The sequence below is a fragment of the Pteronotus mesoamericanus genome, unplaced genomic scaffold (genome assembly GCF_021234165.1).
Source record: "Pteronotus mesoamericanus isolate MK-2021 breed Mesoamerican mustached bat unplaced genomic scaffold, CSHL_Meso_final contig_105, whole genome shotgun sequence".
NCBI lineage: Eukaryota > Metazoa > Chordata > Mammalia > Chiroptera > Mormoopidae > Pteronotus > Pteronotus mesoamericanus.
This window is the reverse complement of record NW_026555006.1, coordinates 11,926,094-11,946,969: the sequence shown is the minus strand read 5'-3', so window position 1 is coordinate 11,946,969 and position 20,876 is coordinate 11,926,094. Positions and strand designations below refer to the sequence as shown.

The window sequence follows — 20,876 nt, the reverse complement described above, 5'->3', positions numbered from 1 at the left end:
TGGGCATTTCTTCCCTTCTGGAAGAAACCATGGCTCACATCTGTGGCCTTAGAGGTGTAGTGCTATTTTTAAACATCATTTAATGGAGTTCCCCTCCGTGGCCATCAGAGCTCAAAAATCATACAAACATGTGTTATACACGGTAGACAACTTTCTCAGCAGCAAGGCTGGGCCAATGAAGGGTGATAATATAGTGGGGTAGTAAAATGTCAATCCAATGCTATGCAAACCAAAACTATATTCAACTCTATGCTGAAAAACTCATGTGGTTGTATTAAGTTACTGATTTGTGATGTCTGTTGCAGTTAGAGTTTTAAAAATGGTGTTGGGTTAAAACAAAGTGTATCTGTGTAAAGTGAGCAAAGTTGCTAGGATTGAAACTGTATATAAATAAAGGGATGAGAGTCTTAGAGCATGAATCTTTTCTGTCCCAAAGTCTCGTGACCGAATTCTTTAAAACCCCAAATTCCCTTTTATATTTCAATTGCAATGTGATTTCAGAAAAAAAAAGGGGGACAGTAAAGTGTGGAAGAAGGGCCCAGGAATGGGGATGGGAGGAGTTAAATTTTCTGACAGCTCTGCAGGTAGCCAGTTTTGGAAATGGTTCTCCATGAACCACTTTGTTCATAATGCTTAATATTGTCAGTAGAGCACAGAGTGGAATAGCATGACTTTTAAAGTCATTCCAGCTCTAAAATTTTTAACCACTATGAAATCACATATTGTGCAAAGTGAAGTGGAGAAAGCCATTGTGTTATGAAAATCCTTAGGCCCTGCTTAAGAATAAGACCTTCTCCTAAATGGCAAACCAAATCACTGCTTTGATTCTCAGCTTCATCCACTCTACTGTTGTTTCCTGGTAAACTGTTCTTTATTTAAATTAGTGTATCCTTCATTTCTGACTGGATCTTTTTTATGCTGTTCAGGTCCTTACTAAATTCCTTGAGCATCCTTATAAACGATTTTGAACTCTGCATCTGATAGATTTCTTATCTCCATTTTGTTTAGTTATTTTTTCTGGAGTTTTAATCTGTTTTTTCATTTGGGCCATGTTTCTTTGTCTCATAATTTTGGGAGCCTCCCTGTGTTTGTTTCTATGTATTAAGTAGAGCTGCTTTGACTCGGTATCTTGGTAGTGTGGCCTAATGTAGTAGGTGTCCTATAGGGTCCAGTGGCACAGCCTCCCTTATCACTCAAGCTGAGTACTCAAGGCATGCCCTTCATGTGGGCTGAGTACACTCTCCTCTTATAGTTGAGCCTTGACTTCTGTTTGCAGATTAATGGGAGGGATATATCCAGGCCGGTCACCTGCAAGGACTGGCTGTGACCATTGACCACCAACCTCCTCTCTCTGTGGAGGATCAGCTGTGCAGGGGCAGGGTGGCGGTGCTCTGGTATGTATGGTCTGTAGCTGTCCACTGGGTGCGCAGGCCCTGGGGTTTTCTGGATGGCGCTGGACAAGATCAGCTTCCACCTGTGTTCTGCCCTGGGACACCCTGTCTGAGCTATAGAGCAATCTGAGAAGGCTGCTACTTGCATCTGGGCTTGGAGATTCCCAGGCGAAGCTAAGCTGTGAATTTAGGCTGGTTGCTGCTAGTGCTGGACCTGGGGCCACCTAGCAAGATGTTAAGGGCCTGGGGGCTCACTGAGGCCAGCTTTTGCTTGTTCAGTAGGATTTAGGAAATTGTAAAGCATGAGCCAAGACCAGCCATTCATATGGAAAAGTCAGGGTTAATAATTTGGGTTGGCCCATAAGTTGGACAGGACAGAGTCTTAAGAGATTTCCAGGGAGGGGCAAACAACGTTAGCCAGGTCAATGGAGTCTCAAATACCGCACCTGCCTGCTGGCTCTGTGGCTCTGTGGGGAGGTGGGGAGGATTCAGAAAAGGACCAATGATCTCTGCCCACCTTTCTGTCTGGAAGAAAGCTGTCCCCCAGCTCCCACCTTGATGCCAGATACTTCAATTCTTCCCTGTATGCCAATGGAAGCAAAAAACAAGCAACAGAACAACAAGACAAAAAAAGAAACCAAAGAAGTGAGGAAAATGTAAGCAGCCTCTGGGACAACATCGAGCCTTCCAACATTCACATTATAGGGGTGCCAGAAGGAGAACAGAAGGAGCAAGAAATTGGAAATATATTAGAAAAAATAATGAAAGAAAACTTCCCTAATTTCATGAAGGAAACAGACAGGAAAGTTCAAGAAGCACAGAGAGTCCCAGTCAAGATAGATGCAAAGAGGCCTACCCTATAATTAAAAACCAAATTAAAGATAAAGAGAGAATCTTAAAAGCAGCAAGAGAAAAGAAGTTAGTTACAGGGGAGTTCCCATAAGGCTATCAGCAGATTTCCCCAAAGAAACTTTGCAGGCTATAAGGGATTGACAAGGAACATTCAAAGTCACAAAAAAGAGATGTCCAGCAAAGATTGCTCTACCCAGCAAAGTCATCATTTAGAATCGAAGGGCAGATAAAGAGCTTCTTAGACAATAAAAAACTAAAGGAGTTCATCATCACCAAATGTTAAAGGGACTTATTTAAGAAAAAAAAGATAACTATGAACAATGAAATGACAATAAATACATGTCTATCAACAATTGAATCTAAAAAACAAACTAAGGAAACAAGAAGAACAGAGACAGAATCATGGATACCAAGAATGTTTTGATGGTTGCCAGACAGAAGGAGGGTGTGGGTGAATGGGTGAAAGGGTGAAGAGGTGGGGGGATTAAGAACTACAAATAGTTACAGAATAGCCATGGGGATGTCAAGTACGGTATAGGAAATGGAGTAGCCAAAGAACTTATATGCATGACCCATGGACCTGAACAATTGTAGGGGGATTACCTGAGGGACTAGGGGGTGCTGGATGGAGGGGGGCAAAGAGGGAAAAATTGGGACAACTATAAAAGCATAATCAATAAAATATAATGAAAAAATAATTGGCAAACCAGGAGAATCCTAACTCTCACAGGCTAAGGAAGATCAGTTAGGTATGGAGGCTGGGTCAGACTTTGTATTAGTCACCTTAAGTGTCTATCAGTAGATGAGTGGATAAAACAACTATGGGACATTTATGCAGTGGAATATTACTTGGCCATAACAAAGAAAATTTTACCCTTTGTGACAGTATGGATGTAGCTGGAGAACATTATGCTAAGTGAATTAAGCCAGTCAGAGAAAGACAAATACCATATGATTTCACTCATATGTGGAATGTAATGAACAAACTGAACTAACATGCAAAATAGAGACACACTCAGAGAGAGAGCACAGGATGACTACTTGGTGAGGGGGGATGTTAGAGGGTGGCGGGATTGAGTTAAAAGGAAAAAGAACTCATGAACATGGGCAACAGTATGGTGACTTTGAGTCGGGTATAAGGGGACTAAATGGTTATTGAAAAAATACAATAAAAAAATAAAAAACACCTGAAACATTAAAAAAAATTGTCTTAAATAAAAACTAACCATTTGTTTGTTCATCATTCTGCAGGTTGGCAATTTGAGCTGGGCTCAGCTGGGCAGTTCTTCTGCTCCATGTTGTATCATTTGGGCTCTCATGTGAGTGTGCAGTCAGGTTGTCTGGGGCCTCACGTGGGATGCCTGGGCCCCTCTCCCTCCATGTGCTCTCTCTACATGGCATATCATCCTCCAGGAGGTAAGTCCAGGTGTGTTTGCAAGGGGGCAGTGCTTCTGGAGAACAAGAGCTAAGCTCGGGGCCAACGTGTGAAAGTCACACAATGCCACCTTCACTATTAGCCGGTTCAATTTTAATGAATACAGAAAGAGCATCATAGAATTTGTGGTCAGTTTTAATCTACTAGACTCTATCAAGTCTGTTAGATGAGTTTTCTAGCCTGTGAACAATGGAAGGCAGCAATGTATAATGGGAAGAGTCCTGGGTATGGCCACATAAATCTGTGTTTAGATTTTAGCTCTGCCACTTAATCATAGTTTTGTGATACTTCCATTAAGCTATTTAACTTTCTGAACCAATGTTTCTTTCTCGGTAAAGTGGAATTAATAAACCTTGTAGGTTTGAGGATGAAATTAAATTATGTATATACTTTCAACAAAGTATGAGCCAAATAGATATTAAATATTTGCGAATGAGAGGTCCAAATACAAATACATCTAAGGTTTAAGAGGCATATTTGGTACATAAAAGAATATATACACGTCACAGTAGTAATAATTCATGATTCTAAGGAGGACTGACACCAGCCGTGGTCCATATTTTAATTTCTAACTTTCCTGTTATCGTGGTGATCCCAGAATATAGTAATTGCTTCTTTTCAAGAAAGATTATGTGACAAGGATACTTTCAGTTATTCTTTCTCAAGTCATGACTGCTCAGGGCTAAATCCAAAGGACCATTTGAACGCCACAAGATCTAAGCCACACTGCAAGAGTCCTGTTCTTAGATATTTTCTGTTTTAGTTAAGTACAATCTTCATTGTTCATGGTTTCTGTATTTGTGAATTTGCCTACACTCCCAAATTAATGCTCTCGGTACTTTTGCTGTCATTTGCAGCCACATTACAGGGTGGTGAAAATTTTGAGAAGCCAGATTCACTCATTCCCAGTTGAGGTAGAACATGGTGACACTTGGCTCCCTGTTTAGCTCTCAAACTCTAAGTGTCAAATCACGGTCTTTCTAGTGCCAGGTGTTTGGTGTTTTTTGTTTGTGATTTTACTTTTTAAAATAGCCCTAATGACAGGGCTGAAGTGTTGTCTAATGTTCCTAAGCACAAGAAGACTGTAATGTGCCTTATGGAGAAAATTCATGTGTTAGCTGACCTTTGTTTGGTTATGAGTTATAGTGGTGTTGGCCATGAGTTCAATGGCAGTGATCGACAATATATATTAAGCCCTGGTCACTGTGGCTCAGGTGGTTGGAGCATCATTTCATAGACTAAAAAGTAATGGGTTCAATCCCAGTTCAGGGTGTGTATGAGAAGTCACCCAGTTGATGTTTCTCTCTCAAATCAATGTTTCTCTCTCTCTCTTCCATCCTCTCTCTCTAAAAGCAATGAAAAAATGTCCTCAGGTGAGGATAAATATATATGCATATATTAAATAAGGTATCTTTAAACAGAAACACACATCAAACAAAATTATATATTAATTGGCTGTTGGAAATGTTGTGACCAGAGGCTCAGAGGAATCTAAATCTGTATTTCCCCTAGAAACTGTGGGTCAGTATTTAATAATCCAGTGCTTGCTGCAACTTTACGGAACACAATTGCCGTGAATTCTGAGAGTGGCTGTACTTACTACTGGCATTTTTCACTGGTGATACTTCATTACAACAAAACTTGGAAGCCTAATATGAAAGGTGATAAAGGTAGAAGTGCAGACAAATGCTAGCTATAATAGAGATGGCAGGACTCAAGTCGACAATGGCAATTCTCTGTTGTCCTTGCCACTGTGGGGCAGAGGGTTGATTAACCCAAGGACGGAAAATCTAATGTACTTTTCTTATGTTTTGGCATATGTTGTTAAGCTTATACTAAATGTGTTTTGTCTATATTTTTTGAACCAATTACAAAGGAAAAGTAAAAAAATAATTCAAGTTACAAGGTGCTAATCTTCCCCACCTTCAGACCAAAAGCATATTCCTTCTTTGATGTGAAAGGTGTCTGGTATTCCCTTATTGATCCTTAAGGACCAGTGAGTTAAGAGTTGCTTAATTTCAGTATCTCATAAGAACATGTAGAACCTGAAGGGGAATGTAGTCAATACATATACATACTCTATTTCCTTTATCTTAAGATGATTTATTTCTCATTTTATGTGAACAATTTTATATTTTGGACGAGTCTTAATGTGCTGCTTTACCACTATGGATACAGTACAAGATTATGGGTTTAGAAGAAATACATTTGTCAAATTGAAGTAGTTTTTGTCTGCCAACTTCACAGGTTAAATAGGTCATTGTTCCTGTCCAAAAAACCTGAGGGGGCTGTAGCTATACAATGGGAGTCAACAAGCATCAAAGAAACTTAACTATTATACTCTACTCTGCTAACCAATACATTAGGGTTCACCATACAGGTTTTCTATGAATCTCAGAACATAGAAATCCCCATAAAACTCTGTTACAAAAGGGACACAGGGATATTCTATATACCCTAATCTTTATATATTTACTTATTCTATATGCTTGGGGGTGTGAAGTTTTGCACCTACCAAACCTTCAAAGAAAAAGAAAATGGATCACAATGTTTAGTACCTATTATTTTGTAATGCTGAAATATTCTCAGGTAATAAATTGTAGACAACATAAATAAGTATTATATCAGCAATAGATATAGTGGCTTGTTTGACATAAAAATAAGGATTAAATCATCAGTTACACAGGAAGCAATAACCCCAGTCTGTGTCTGGATGTGTGTTTTGTTTTAAAGCAATGGACTGTGTAAGCCATCCAAAAACTCAAACGCAGGGATTGTAAACTCTTATACATTATTTACAGATAACTAAAATGTGAAATGAAAATCACAGCAATAAAATAGCTAATATAAGAACTGCTGTGAATATATAAAAAATGTTCCACATTTTAAGACTCTGAAAAGCTTTCTTTTGTCAAGTGCAAAAAAAAAAAAAAATACCCAAAAAACAACCTGTTTTATATTTACTTGTAATGGAGTTCCCTTGCCAAGTCTGATTTAACAAAAAGTTGAGACTCATCAATATGAATATAATTTTTCATACTGAAATATAGATTTATTTTAAGGAAATAGAACAATATTTGCCTTATATTTTATAAGTCCCTATAGTTCCATCTGGTCCTTATTTATCTAAATTTTACTCAGCTTGCATAATATTTTTGCTTACAGTCATATTCTTTAAGATCAGAAATGTCCAAATCTGGAAATTCAGAGGTACTATTCGTTAACATTCTTTCAGTGTGATTCATAGACTTTTTGCAAAACTCCACTTTGATTTTAAAATAAAACTAAGGTAATAAGATGTTTTGTGTAAAAATATATGACTTAAGCAATAATGATAAAAGGAGCCAGGCTTTGGGGGAATTACAAGCCAAAGCAAACCGCACTCCTTATGAAACAGACTGTGCAAAGTTCATTTGAAGGGGAATAGCAAAATAAAACACTTAATCAAATGTAAAATGGCTTTCTATTCTGCTTACTTTAAAAACTATCTAGTGGTTTAAATTGCTGCAGTCCTACATTTAAATGGTCAAACGCAGTAATAACTGAATAATAGCATCCAACATAGTGAAGGGTTAAATGAGAACCTGACACGTGGTTACAGCTAAAGGACAGAAGAGGGACCCTTCACTTCAATTTCTAGGTGGATGAGCTCTGCCACACCAGTATCCAGACGGGAGAGTCCCTCTACCTCGATGCTTCCTGCTATTGTATCTGCCCTACAGAAATTCTGTTTACTAAGAAGGAATTAAATTGGTACTCAATCAGGTGGCAAAAAATATACAGGTTTGAAACTTGGAGAGAAATAACAATAGTCTGTATCTGACATTCCAGGCCTTTTTGATACTAAGACTATGTAAATTTTAAAATCTATCCTGGGAATCCCACTTACAATGGGATGGTACTAGGAGTATTGGGACAACACAAATGCCTTGTCTGTTTTCCTCTTGCAAAGAGACAAGCCTATCTCCAGACCCATAAGAACAATATAAGGATAGCAACTAGGACTTATATTTTTAAACTCACCTTTCCAAGCATTCATAAAACAAAAACAAAAGCAATGATAAGGCCTTTTTTGCGATAAAAAAGGACAAGGCTTTGCAGTTTAAAGGAATGTGTGCGAGCCCTGACTGCTGTGGCTCAGCAGGCTGGGTGTTGTCCTGCCAACCAAAAGGTCACAGGGCTTGGTTCCTGGTCAGGGCTTGTGCCTGGGTTGCGAGTGGGTCAGCCGTTGGGGGCAGTCGAGAGGCAATTGGTGGATGTTTCTCTCACACATCGATGTTTCTCTCTCTCTTTCTCCCTCCCTTCCCCCCTGTCTCCGAATAAAAAAATAAAGGAACTTGTGAGTTGGAAATATAAAAAAAAAGAATGAATTTTCTTATACTATTATTTTGAAAAAAGTTGTAAATGTAAAGTTTCCTCCCTGTTTTTTTTTAAGCCTAATAATAACAAAATCCCTGCAAAGGGGTTGTCTGCCTTGTCAAAATATTTCCCAAGAAGGGGGACTCCTGTCCCCAGGCAGTTTGTTCCAGCTTTGGTCAGCTGATGTTCAGAAAGTTCTTCTTTATAATCATGTAAAATTTGTTCTTCAGTGAGCCCGCTTGGGAGCACCTGAAGTGATCTTTTCCTGCATCCATAAGAAGATAACCTTTCCTGTGTGCAGAAGTCATCATTGTCTTTTTGGTTTTCCCTTTTCCAGTCTGTTCTATTCTTTCTCAGATGATGTGGTTTCAACTATGTTCTTTTTAATCATGCCCAGAAATGAACAGGATACTCAAGCTATAGTTAAAACTGATCAGAGAAGCACTCTATACAGATCAAACAGCATGTGCAAAAGCCTTGCGTTAGGTGGGAGCAAGACTCATTAAAGAACTGACTAAGGCCAGCATGCTGGAATTCTGAGAGGCTGGACAGAGAGTCATATTTTTAAGTGTTTGGGCACTGTTCTCAAGAAGCTCAGGGTCCAGTGGATGAGAGGGGCACCTAACACCATTTCACAGAAGGCAACTGATGACACAGTGGTAGCACCAGAAAAGAGACACAGGTTGTGTGACTTTGGAGTCAGATTGTCTGATTAACCCCATCTAGACCCAATGCTAGTATTATCTCCTTGGAGAACTCACCTATCTTAATCTGTGCCTCAGTTTCCTCATCTGTAAAATGGGAACAATGCTTTCCTATATGGTTGTTGTGAGAAAAACAATGAAATGATACATATTAATTACATATTAAGAACAGAGACTGAGTCACTTTATAAAATTTCATGCTAAAAACCAAACATCTAATTATCTAGAAATGAAACCATGTTTCTCAGTGTAGGTGAAGGGAGCTAAGGATCTACTTTTTTTTCTTTTATAGCGTTGACTGGCTATATTTTTTTATTATCCTCAACATTTTTTCATTGCTTTTAGAGAGAGAGGGAGGGAGAGAAGGAGGGAAAGAGAGAGATATCAATGGGTGAGAGAAGCATCAATTGGTTGCCTCACACATGTGCCCTGACTGGGGATCATAAGCACCTGGACCAGGGATCAAACCTGGAACCAAAGTATGTGCCCTGACGAGGAATTGAACCTGCAACCTTTATGTTATGAGACAATGTGCCCATCAGGGCTAAGGATTTATTTTAATATGACTGTTTAATAGTAATAATAATAACTGGACTCAGTATAGACAGGTACTCAGAAAAGTCTTTTATATTCTTTTTTAAAAAAATGTTTATTGATTTTAGAGAGAGGGAGAGAAACATCAGCTGGTTGCCTCCCATACACACCCTGATTGGGGATTGAACCTGCAACCTAAATGTGTGCCCTGACCTGGACTCAAACCCACAGTCTTTTGTGTTCAGGTAGGTGCTCCAACCAACTGAGCCGTATCGACTAGGGCCCTTTATATTCTTTATTTTAATTAATCCATATATTGTAGCAACCTCAAGAGGTAGATTCTGTCACCATTACTATTTTACAAATGAAGAAGCATATTTAGAAGGCTTAAGTTTCTTGTCCAAGGCCCACAGTTAAAGACCTGGGGTGCTGATGCCACAGTCAGCATCATTGCTCTGCTCTGCCATCTGCCAGGTTTGACGGAGCACACTGTCTACAGTTTGGGACCTTTGGCAATGGTGCCCAGAGAAAGCAGAATGCGCAGAGTCAGGATCCTGGGGAACCTTTCCTCATCCTTTCTCCACTTCATTTGTTCAATCCCAAGAACAGCTTAAGTCTGCTAAAACTTAAAGATAAAAGATTAATTTCTTAATTTTTTTCTTCTCTCTAAAATTCCCAAGGCTGAGAACAATGGAGATGTACTTCTAATCAGCATGCAAACATTTCAGAAAAGAGGGCGTTGAGGAATTCAGGGAGAGGCTTAAGGAATATGGTACAATCATCATAAGAGGTAAGAGTCCTCAGTCTTTCATTTGGCAGAATATGTGCCAAGTCCTCTGAGCTGCAAGATTTCCATGCAAATGACCATTCCAAGACCAAAAAGAGGGAGGGGGCGGCATGGTTAAAGGATGGATGGATAGTTGGATAGAAGAAAATAAAAAATATGAATTAATATACTAGCTCTTCAATGCAATATGCCTTATCTGGTTTCCTGGCTGTGTGTCCCCCTCAGACTCACAAGGTGAAATCCTCATGCCCATTGTAATGGTATTAGGAGGTGGGGTCTTTGAAAGGTGGTTAGGTCACGAGAGCGAAGCCCTCCTGAATGGGATCCGTGCCCGTATAAGAGAGAACCCACAGAGCTCCCTTGCTCCTTTCGCCATGGGAGGATATGAGCAGCCTGCAACCCAGAAGGCCTACAATCAACCATGCTGGCACCCTGATCTTGGACTTCAGCCTCCGTTACTATGAGAAATAAATTTCTGTTGTTTATAAGCCACCCAGTCTGTGGTATTTTGTTATAGTGGCCCAAATAGAATAACACACTGGCTTACAAGAAACACATAAAAACTAGCCTACATTAATTAAATCCATAAAGTGTATACTAAGCTCTACTTTATTCTACTTTCCAGAGGAAGTCCCTATTTTAATAGTCCCTATTATGATTTTTCATTGGTTGACCGCCTATATTAGACCATAAACATTAAAGGCAGTAGAATCTACTTGAGTGAATGTGTGAGCTCTTTGAAGACAGGGCTTTTCACTCAATTTTGTATTCTTAGCACTAAGCACAGGGCAGCCTTTGAGCAAACATGTGCAACCTATCACAGAAGAGCCATACTCACCAAAGGCAGACCTGGGAGCACATCATAAGACTGAAACAACAGAGGCGGAGTTCGTGGGTGAGGATTGGGTCCAGGTGTACTCATAAACCATCCCAGGAGACTCACCCTCATCATTATCTTGGTATTTTAAAAAGTCTAGTTAGATGACCTTCTGCAAGTACATTGGGATCCTAAATGAGATCTCCCTCTGTGATCTCAGAAACCATCTGTCTTGGCTCCAGAGACACTATTTATAGCAGATAGGACTGATGTGGTGTCAAGACCAAGTCCCAGAGGCTTAATTCCACTCAAGACAGCAAAAATATCTGTTGGACATACAACAAAGAGGGCACAGAAATTCTAATTGGGAGCGCTGGAGCAGATGCTTAAGAAGGGTCACCAGCATGCAAAACGTGCTCTTTCCCAGCACTGGAGCTGAAGTAAGGACGCATCACATAATCAAATGTGCAAGGGCAAATGCAAAGGTACTTTTGAGAGTGGGTCTCAACATTGTCCACAGTTTCCTTTCATATGCTCTCTTCGAGGCTTGCTAACTTTCTGCTCTCTGGATGCCTCCCTGGATCTAACTATATAATGTAAACTGGAGTGTCAATTAGGCTGCTTGTCCCAAGTCAAAATTTGGAGGGAAAAAAGACAGATCTTCATTGTGATAAACAATGGTTTTATTTGTTAAAGCACCTTCCATCCCTGTGCTGTTCAGCCTCACCAAAACGACACGCCTGTATGTTTCTGTGAGTTTAATTTACAGCTTTTGATGAGGTACCCGAGGTTAGGAAATAAAAGCTGTGCCCCATTTCTCATTTTTAAGTGGTGCTTATCCTTCCAAGGACAATGGGATTTACAGTCTCAAAAGGTGGGCCTATATATTATGAACCTCAAGATGCTCTTAAAGAAAACAATTGTTGGCTGCCTCATGGTGGCAAGAGAAGCAGAGCGTAGTGCTTAGCAAACAGCCTCACACCCAGGGTGCAGAAGGGGCCGCCGAGCAGTGGGATCCCTCAGGCTGGCGGCCAGTAGCACAAATGTACACCATGCGACGGGCCCGGGAACAGCGTGGCCGCTGCTTCTTTCGGTTTCCTAACCGATTCACACAAAACAAAATCATAGTAATAACAACAAAAGCAAAAAATACATATATCAGCTCACAAACTCGTTCGGCGAGGCCAGACATGCTGACTAAAGTCTTCTGATTTCCTGTGGGAAATCTAGCTCTGCCTTATTTTGAGCAGTATAAAGAGACTTATATTTGCAATAAATAAATAATCACAGGGTTCCTTTTTGATTATGAAAGAGTCACTACAGAATTTTCTTTGATTTACTTCAAATGTGGCTTTACTTATACATATTTAATTATTTGGCATTCAGGAACATCTCTTTAGGAAAGTGAGAGGACAGGCCCTGGAAGGGAGAATGTAACCAATGTTCAGGGTCAACCAGCTGTTCCTGAACATTACCCCAGTGATCTTAGTACAATAGTTATATAAAATTTCCCACTGTTTTTGAAGTCTCCGAGCCTTACCACACCCCAGTGTGTCACGACTGTTAAGCTTACTTAGTACATGCGGAAACTGAGGCTTGGAGAAGGTACGTGTCACATGCAATTGTTTATTATGTACTAGGCATCAGGCTAAGCATCATATACTGGTCATCTCTTTGATCCTCCTAGCAACTCTGTATGGTAGTACTATCCCCACTGATAGATCAGGAAATGCACTCTGAGTAAGCAAACCTGTTTCAGCTGGTAAATAATGGAGAGAAGAATATTACTGAGAGCTAAAATAGGAATGAACGGTCAGTCAACCATCAGCTCAGAGATCAGCAGGAAAGAGATCGTGGGAGCTAGAGGAGCTGGGCAAGACATCCTCCAGAAGGTCAGGAACCTTGAAGAAGGCAGGGGAGGGGGAAAGAGGGCAGGAAGGGAGCCGTGTGAGGGGAGGAGGGCAGAGTCTGAAAGGCGGGGTTGCATACGCGGGTTTGGGGCGCCATGGTCCGCTCTGGTGTTATGTTGATGGTGTGTTACTTCCTGCCCATATTAGGAGCTGGCTAGAGGGCAGGCCAAAGTGTTTCTATGAACTGTTTAAAGACCAGATCACATATAATTAAGAGGCATTATTAAAAATACAATGAAAAAATATAGCCTAGATCAAATCACTTAAAGGGAAACTTGAAGAAGAGTTTATCCCTTTCCTCAATAGCAAAAACTAAGCAGATAGCATTACAAGTCAAACATGGGAAATGTAGAAAAATTCTGCAGCCTTAAAAAGGCAAAAACCCACAAAAGGGCTGGGAGCTAAAACTGGCTTTTGAGCTAGTTAAATTCAGGTGAAAAAACATCATAGTGTATGCAGCAAGCCACACATAGCAGTTCCTGCCTGCAGAGGGGAAGGGAGAAGAACTCAGGAAATACTTTATCCTGAACTGGGGAGAAAAGTTTTAACCGACCTTTCATCAAACTGAAGCAGATGAAATCTTTTACTAAATAAACACCAGCCTCTGAGCACATTCAGGTTCAGGTGCTTCACCAGTAGGGTCGAACGGAACATCCGGACTCCCCAGGTCAGGCCAGAGAGTCACAGAGAGAAGGGCTGGGTCCAGAAAACGTGTGCAAGGCATCAAGGCCCGCATTCTGTAGCATATACTGTGTCTGAGTTGCCTAGTGCTTTAGGGGGCTAATATATGTTACAGAAAAATAGAATAGGCTCTTCCCCCCCGCCCATAGTACTAACACAGAAATATTACATTCCTGCCAAAAATGGATAGAATCATTTTATTGATCATATTATACTTATTTGATCTGTAAATCTGGCATGCACAGTTTATTCCTTACTAAATCAAATAGGCAGGAGAAGTACCAAAATATTCATTTAAAAACATATTCATTAATAAGAGTGATTGTCTCTAGGAAGAGGCCCTGGTTAGAGTCAGGGGTGGGGGTACAGAGCAAGTGTAGGGCAAAGAGATATTTATTTTTCACTTCCTATCCTTTTGTGTTAATTTAACTTTGTATATTATGCACATATTAATATTCAAATAGGTATGCATTCATTAATCACATTTTGAGTAAATCAAAACCCATAAAGTTTTACATTTTAATGGCACTATTGATTAGTGACAATCAAAAGGTATTAAATAGTCAAAGATTTATCATCCAAGCAAAAACCAACATTCTAGAACAATTTTTTTAAAACAAAATATGAGTAGATGGGACCATGGTCAGAATAAAGCAAAGCCTAACTGTCTGGGCTAGAAATGATGTATATTTTTATCTAGTATTCCATTAAATAATAATAATGGTGATAGCAACAACAGTTCACACTTATATTTATACTTTGTATATCCAGGCACCATCCTAAAAACTGTTATAACATTTCTAAATGTTGCTATGATGTTGTTGGTCTGATAATCATTAATAAAAATTATTCAGCATTCTAGATGGAGAAAGTCCTGGTGAACATTAAACACTGAGAAACATTGGAAAGCTGCCCAGAATATGGATACATACCCATCTATATTTATACTTTTTCCCATACCATGAAAAAACCAACTCTTCCATAAAGTGACACATGGCCATAATGAGGCTCAAAACTAACTTTGTGACAGTTGGATATATTTCACATCTAGAAACTTACCAAGGGTGTGTCTTTTCCTCCCACAATGCTGAGACCAAGGCCCGAACGTCCCTTGGATATTTCTATAATCATTTCCTGTCCAGGGACAATGGGACATGTGGCAGGGTCCACCGACAGAGGGGCCTGGAAACCACCTGGAGAAAGATCGAACACGGAATGACTGGCAAGAAGGAGATGAAGCTCAGCTCACACGCTTGGAGGGTGCACAGTGTGCATGTGTTTGTCATTTCACTCTTTGCCTGCGAAGCTCCACGAAGGAAAAAGCTGGGTCATTACTGCCCATTCACCCAGGGATGAGACATGAAATCCCTATGACACCTTGGAGATTAAAACAATAATCTCCTTCCCCACATCCAAATCATCTATTTTAGTTTGGAAAATTTTCAGTCTTAAAATACACCATAGAGTATGATTCAGTTGTAAAAAAAATTACCTAAAAATTATCCTAAATGTATACATAGTAAAAAAAAAAAGCATTATAAACATAACTCAAGAATTAATTGCTGACCCCGTAAATGAAAAGCTTGTTAAAAGTATTATTGCTGTTTTATAAAGATTTACTTTTAAAACCATTGTTTTAGAAAGATTTAGAGGCTAGGAAAAGATTTTTAATAATACCCATTTATCTAGCATAAATTCTACATATATGCATTTTCCAGATGACTAAACCTAACCCACTGAAAAATCAAAACTCAAAAATGCTATTTCCAAGAGAATCTTATACAAATAATAGTGTCCAGAGATGTCTCCCCTCCCTTTTTTTAATAGCGAAGATTGATCATCATGAGTATTGATTCTTACATTGCGATATAATTTAGTAAAGGGCTGATAATAGAGGGCCCCATCTGCTGGTCAGCTGCAGCTAATGCACTGAGGCCAAGTTGAGATTCACAAAGCTCATTAAAGCTATGCAGAAGCAAGGGCCAGCCGACTAACTAGCTATGGTCTGAGGGCCAAGGATGGTTTTCTTTGGGAGTGGGGGCGGGGGTTGGGTGGAGTTGGGCAATGTAGGGGAGAAGGGGGACATGTGCAATAGCATCAATAATAAAAATAAAGCAAAAAAATGGTTGTTACATTTTCAGAATGTTGGAGAAATAAAAATAGTATTTCAACACACGTGAAAATTATACAAAATTCAAATTTCGATGTCCGCAAATAAAGCTGCATTGGAACACAGCCCCGCTAATTCATTTACATCTAGTTTATGGCTGCTATCACACTGACGGCGGAGTCGAGTAGCTGCAACAGAGACCATATGGCCCGCAAGCCTTCAATATTTACCATCTCTCTGGCTCTCTACAGAAAAAGTTTGCCAATCCCCATATAAACAAAAGGAAATGGGCTCTTGGTAAGACTGCGGGGGTTCCGCTCTGACTAAGCAGTAATCGAGGCCTTTGTGACAAAAGGGCACAGGTTTGAATTTGAGTTCCCAAGGAGGAAACTACTAGAGGGATGAAGCTAAGGCTCACTCCTCGTCAGAAAAATGCTGTAACCACCATCTAACAGGCTGTTAGAGGAATTAAATGTGTGTGAGGTACCTTGCCCAGGTCTGGTATATTGTAGCATTCATATATTTGCTGTTCCTGACCACATGGAATTTATTAATCTAATGGCTTCTTGGTGACGAGTGGGAAATTTAGGGACACAACCCCAGTTACAATAAAAAATATGCTGTATTGGAAGTAGAATGTTATAAACATGATTTGTCTCTAGATGTTTTTGCAGCACATGTATTTCATACTTCATTTCCCGTTTACTAACAATAAAAACAATGTATATCCATTTCATGGATGCTTTAAGAAGTTTATACTACTTTTTAAATGACTAGTTTAGTCTCTTGGGTGAGAAGAGAGCGAGAACATAGCAAGAGATGCTGGAGATGGCACTTCCTTCCCCCCAGCCAGTCTTGACTCAGTCTTGGTATTTATTTCTCTTGCAGAGCCCAGCTTAGAGCCTCAGATGCACCAAGTCCCCAATAAATGCTTGATAAGTAGATGATTGACTGAATAAATTTCCAGAGATTGTAGAAGGGGAAGGGTTGTCAGGGAACATGTATAAAGGGCCCATGGACAAAGACAATGGTGGGGGTGGGGGGCGGATTGAAAGTGGCAGGTGGGGGTGGGTAGGGCTAGGAAGAGTATTGGGGGGGAAATGGGGACAACTGTAATTGCATAATAAAAAAATTTGTAGGATGATTAATTTCTATTATTGAGGTATAAATATGTGATGTATATGATCAAAACTCAGTTGGTCTGCATCAGCATCAGCAAACTTTTCCAGTGAAGAGCCAGGTAGTAAATATTTTGGGCTTTATAGGATCTATGGTCTCTGTTGGAAGCACTCAACTTTATCCTTATAGTGTGAAAGCAGCTAGAGACAGTGTGTAAACAAATGAGTATCTCAATAAAACTTTATTTATGGCCCTGACTGGTATGGCTCAGTGGATTGAGTGTTGGCCTGCAAACCAAAGAGTCGTTGGTTCAATTCCCAGTCAGGGCACATGCCTGGGTTGCAGGCCAGGCCCCCAGTAGGGAGCGCATGAAAGGCAACCACACATTGATGTTTCTCTTCCTCTCTTTCTTCCTCCCTCCCTCGCTCTAAAAATAAATAAAATCTTCATTAAAAAAAAAACCCAACACTTTATTTATGGACACTGAAATGTGAACTTCACATAATTTTCACGAAATATTTTTCCATTTTTTTTCAACCTTTAGAAAATGTGAAAACCAGTTTTAGCTTGCAGACCACATAAAACAGAGGGCCAGCCAAATTTGACCCAGGAGTCATTTGCTGACCACATTCATCAGGTATTTTAGTAAAAATCCTGTTCTTTAGAATACTGCCCACTTATTAAATTTTTTATGAGTTAATATTTATGAAAAATATGTAAAAGACAAATACCAGAAGGTGCCCAGCCTGCTAAATTTATGTAGATTTATGCTTTGCCATTGGTGAGCCTGGTGTTGTAAATAGTCTCACTTTTTTCCCCTTTTACTGACTTATACAGTATAAAAGCAAACTGGAAATACTCATTATTCATTTTGTCTCTCTCATTTTTTTTCATTATTCATTTTGAAGTTCTATTTTTAACTGCCAGTCACCATAATTCAAGCCAGGAATTCGAAGAGAGAGACTGAATACCAATTTCTTTAAGTACTGAAAATTAACAGTCTCCAAATAGCTTACATCAACATATGCACGGCTAACAATTTGGCTCAATATGATTTTTAAGAGATATTACTCATGAACGAAACATTCTTTTGGAGAGATGAGAGAATAATTTGTAAGCTTCAGATTCAAACAGCATTCACTGAGGGCCTTTTTTGTTCCGGTACTTTTGTATTCAATAAACAACAGCCAATTCCAATGAGGGAGATAAGGAAAATGGTGTAGAACGTGAAAATGGCCTGGCTGAATCTCAGAACTAAGGAAGTGGAGGTGGGTGCAAAGCCAGGCTCCCTAACTCTTAGTCCAGTGCTCTTCTCAGGACATCATGATCCCTTTTTCCATTAAGGTATGAGGAGTCAATTCAATTCTGCTCAGAGAAAGAACCATACCATAGCCTGTGAAGTCTGCATCTGTTGAATGGCAGGATGGAGCTGGTGCTAAAGGTATCTCTTGTGAACTGAAGGAGACTTTCGTCGAAGATTTTTGCTGTTTCATCTGGCTGACAGCCTATAAAAGGAAGGACAACTTGGTAAATGTCAAAGACGAGAAGACTTTAAACTTGGTGTATTGTTACCAAAACAATAGTGTACTCCAATAATGCCTTTTGAGAATTTAGAGTAGGAGAGGGGTCAAGAGGAGATTAGGATGATACCTGTCTCATTCCCCATGCTTCCCTATTGAATTTTACGTCTCAAATGCTTTGGTGAAGAATGGATCAAGGAAGGGGAGAAGGATAAAAGGGGAAGGTACTCTATCATTGTGGTTTGTATATGAAGCTGGGGCTGGGAAGCAAAACCAAAATTTTTACATTTTCTCTTTATTCTGATGAAATCAATGTGAAGTCCATAAATCTGTGCTGTGCCCATTGAAAAATAATCGGTGCTGCAGATGCTCTGAGCATACATTACCACCCATCTCTTGGGGACACATTCAAAATAGTTAACTGAGCATTAGGTAGATTAATTGAGCAACATGAGAGGAAAGAAGGGACAACAAACATCTGCTGAAGGCCCACTAAATGCCAGGTACACCAATTACATTTAAGTCACTGAAAAGAGATGCACCTTATTCGCCCCTTTGGTCCCCGGTGCTTGGAACATCGTAGGGCCTCCATAAATGTTTGATGAATGAATGCACAAATAAATGCATATAGAAGTGCAAAATTGAAGACATGGAAACTCAGAGCAGGAAATGAATGTGTAATTCAATGAAGGTACAGAGACCTTTGCTAGGCGAGCTTTAGAAAATTAACTTGTAATTTCAAATTATTGTTGATGATACCACCAATGAATATTAGCATTAGAAAACTAAGAAAAACCAAAAGGACTCCATGCTTGCTTAACAGGCAGTTAAGAAATAGAGGTAGTGACCTGACCTGCCTTCTGGATCTGTAGTTAGCCAGGGAACCCATCCCCAGATGGAAGATTCTGGTGGAGGCACTGAAGCACCAGGCTGTCCCTGGAGTCTAGAAATAGGATCAAGGTAACTGCTCCAGAACAATAACACCTGTAGATTCTGTCAGTTGGAAGGCGATGCCTCAATATAAGGCATTGTGCAGTGTTTAACAACTGAAACAATACCACCATTGTATATCTGTATTGTGCTTTCCAGTTTTCAAAAACACCTTTACATCCATGAATTAATTTAATAATGAGAAAAAAAACCTCGAGAGGTAAATGATATTACTCTCTTTTCCAGATAAAGAAAGCAAGACACAAATGTCAAGTGACATATCTGAAATTACACAGCTAATTAGAAGAAAAGGTAGAACTGAAAGTCAGCAGTTGAAGAATCTACCAGTTTAAAGTGTTTATCAAACAGCTGCCATAGGCTATAATTGAACCTCTGTTTATTTTTTGCCTGTCGTTTTTCTATCACTATTATTAAATAATGACTGTCTACTTATAAAAAGACTTATTCAAATACATATTTTCAGTACTTTTAAAAAGAGGGAAGTGGAAAAATGACAAATAAGGGGTTACTACCAGAACACTGAATGATAGAACCACCTAGATGTTTGATAACTCTAAAAACTACCTTTCCCAGCTTCCTTGACAATAGATGTGTCTACGAAGGCAGTTTTGGTCAATGGGATATAAATAGACATGAACTACACAATTTTCAGATTGTTCTCTCAAGAAGGATCACACATCCCCCTTCTCCCTAGTTGGAAAGTGGATGAATGGTACTACCTGGAGTGGCCATCTTAGTCCAAAAAATGCCACGGTTTCAGGATGAGAGAGTAATCCACTAAGAATGGTACAGCAATCGTGTAAGAGTGGCTTGAGACCATGACACCATATCACCCTCCAACTGATCACACTTCAATTGTTAGGTAAAAGAGGAACTTCTGGCAGTGAAGGAGCCTTCTAATCTTAACTCATACAGTACTTACGTCCAGTGTCCATATTGTATCAACTTCCATTTTGTATCAATGGAAGAATGTTGATAACAAAGCTGAATGCAAGCTTCAGAGCTCTCTTATGAAAAACAATCATGTGAATTTTAAAACAGGAAAGCACAAGAGATAGCAATCACTACAGTATGACTTTTATAAATAGCAGGGAATGTTTGTTTCTCACCTTTCTATCCCAGTTCTATGTATCATTGCATTTCACTGTGCGTAATATGTTTCCAATAGATATTGGTAGACTTGAACTCAGTTAAATAAATAGGAAATGGTCCACAAAAACCAAGGAAAACACCCAAGAAAGTATATTTAGAGGCAGGAGGTAAATCATATGCTCCTGTGACTCACCCACTGACACAAAACCAAACTACAAGTTTGAAAGGTAAGGAAGATTGGATTTGCTGAGGAATGTTACTATATTCAAATATGAGAGTTGGAATGGACTTTATAAGTCATCCAACCTAAATAAACCAGTGGTTTTCAACCCTGTCTTCATAATAGGAACTGTTAGAGGGCTTTTAAAATTTATGGATACTGGAACCCCCATCCTAGACCAAATACTTTGGCACGTAGGGATGTGGAGCCCAAGCATGGTGCCTTTTTTTTTTTTTTTAATTAAGTTGAGAGACTTATTTCTTGAAATTAAACCATGGACTCTTAACCCAGAACAAATGGGTTTCTAAGAGATACACAGGGGAGATTCTGGAAACCATAAAATCTCTGTGGTTGTACCACAATTATATTCCTCAGTATTTTTCTGTGGAAGGGG

At 39.5% G+C, this 20,876-nt stretch overlaps 1 protein-coding gene across 4 annotated transcripts in view; it reads right to left on the bottom strand.

Annotated features, from left to right (window-relative positions):
- PATJ (PATJ crumbs cell polarity complex component) overlaps window positions 1-20,876 on the bottom strand; it is a 295,047-nt gene that overhangs the window by 51,310 nt on the left and 222,861 nt on the right. For all 4 annotated transcript variants that reach the window (XM_054574004.1, XM_054574021.1, XM_054574012.1 and 1 more), the window contains 2 exons: window positions 18,087-18,204; window positions 14,530-14,663 (listed from right to left, as the gene is read on the bottom strand). In XM_054574004.1, the coding sequence (XP_054429979.1) occupies window positions 14,530-14,663; window positions 18,087-18,204 (252 nt within the window). The remainder of the gene's footprint in view (window positions 1-14,529; window positions 14,664-18,086; window positions 18,205-20,876) is intronic.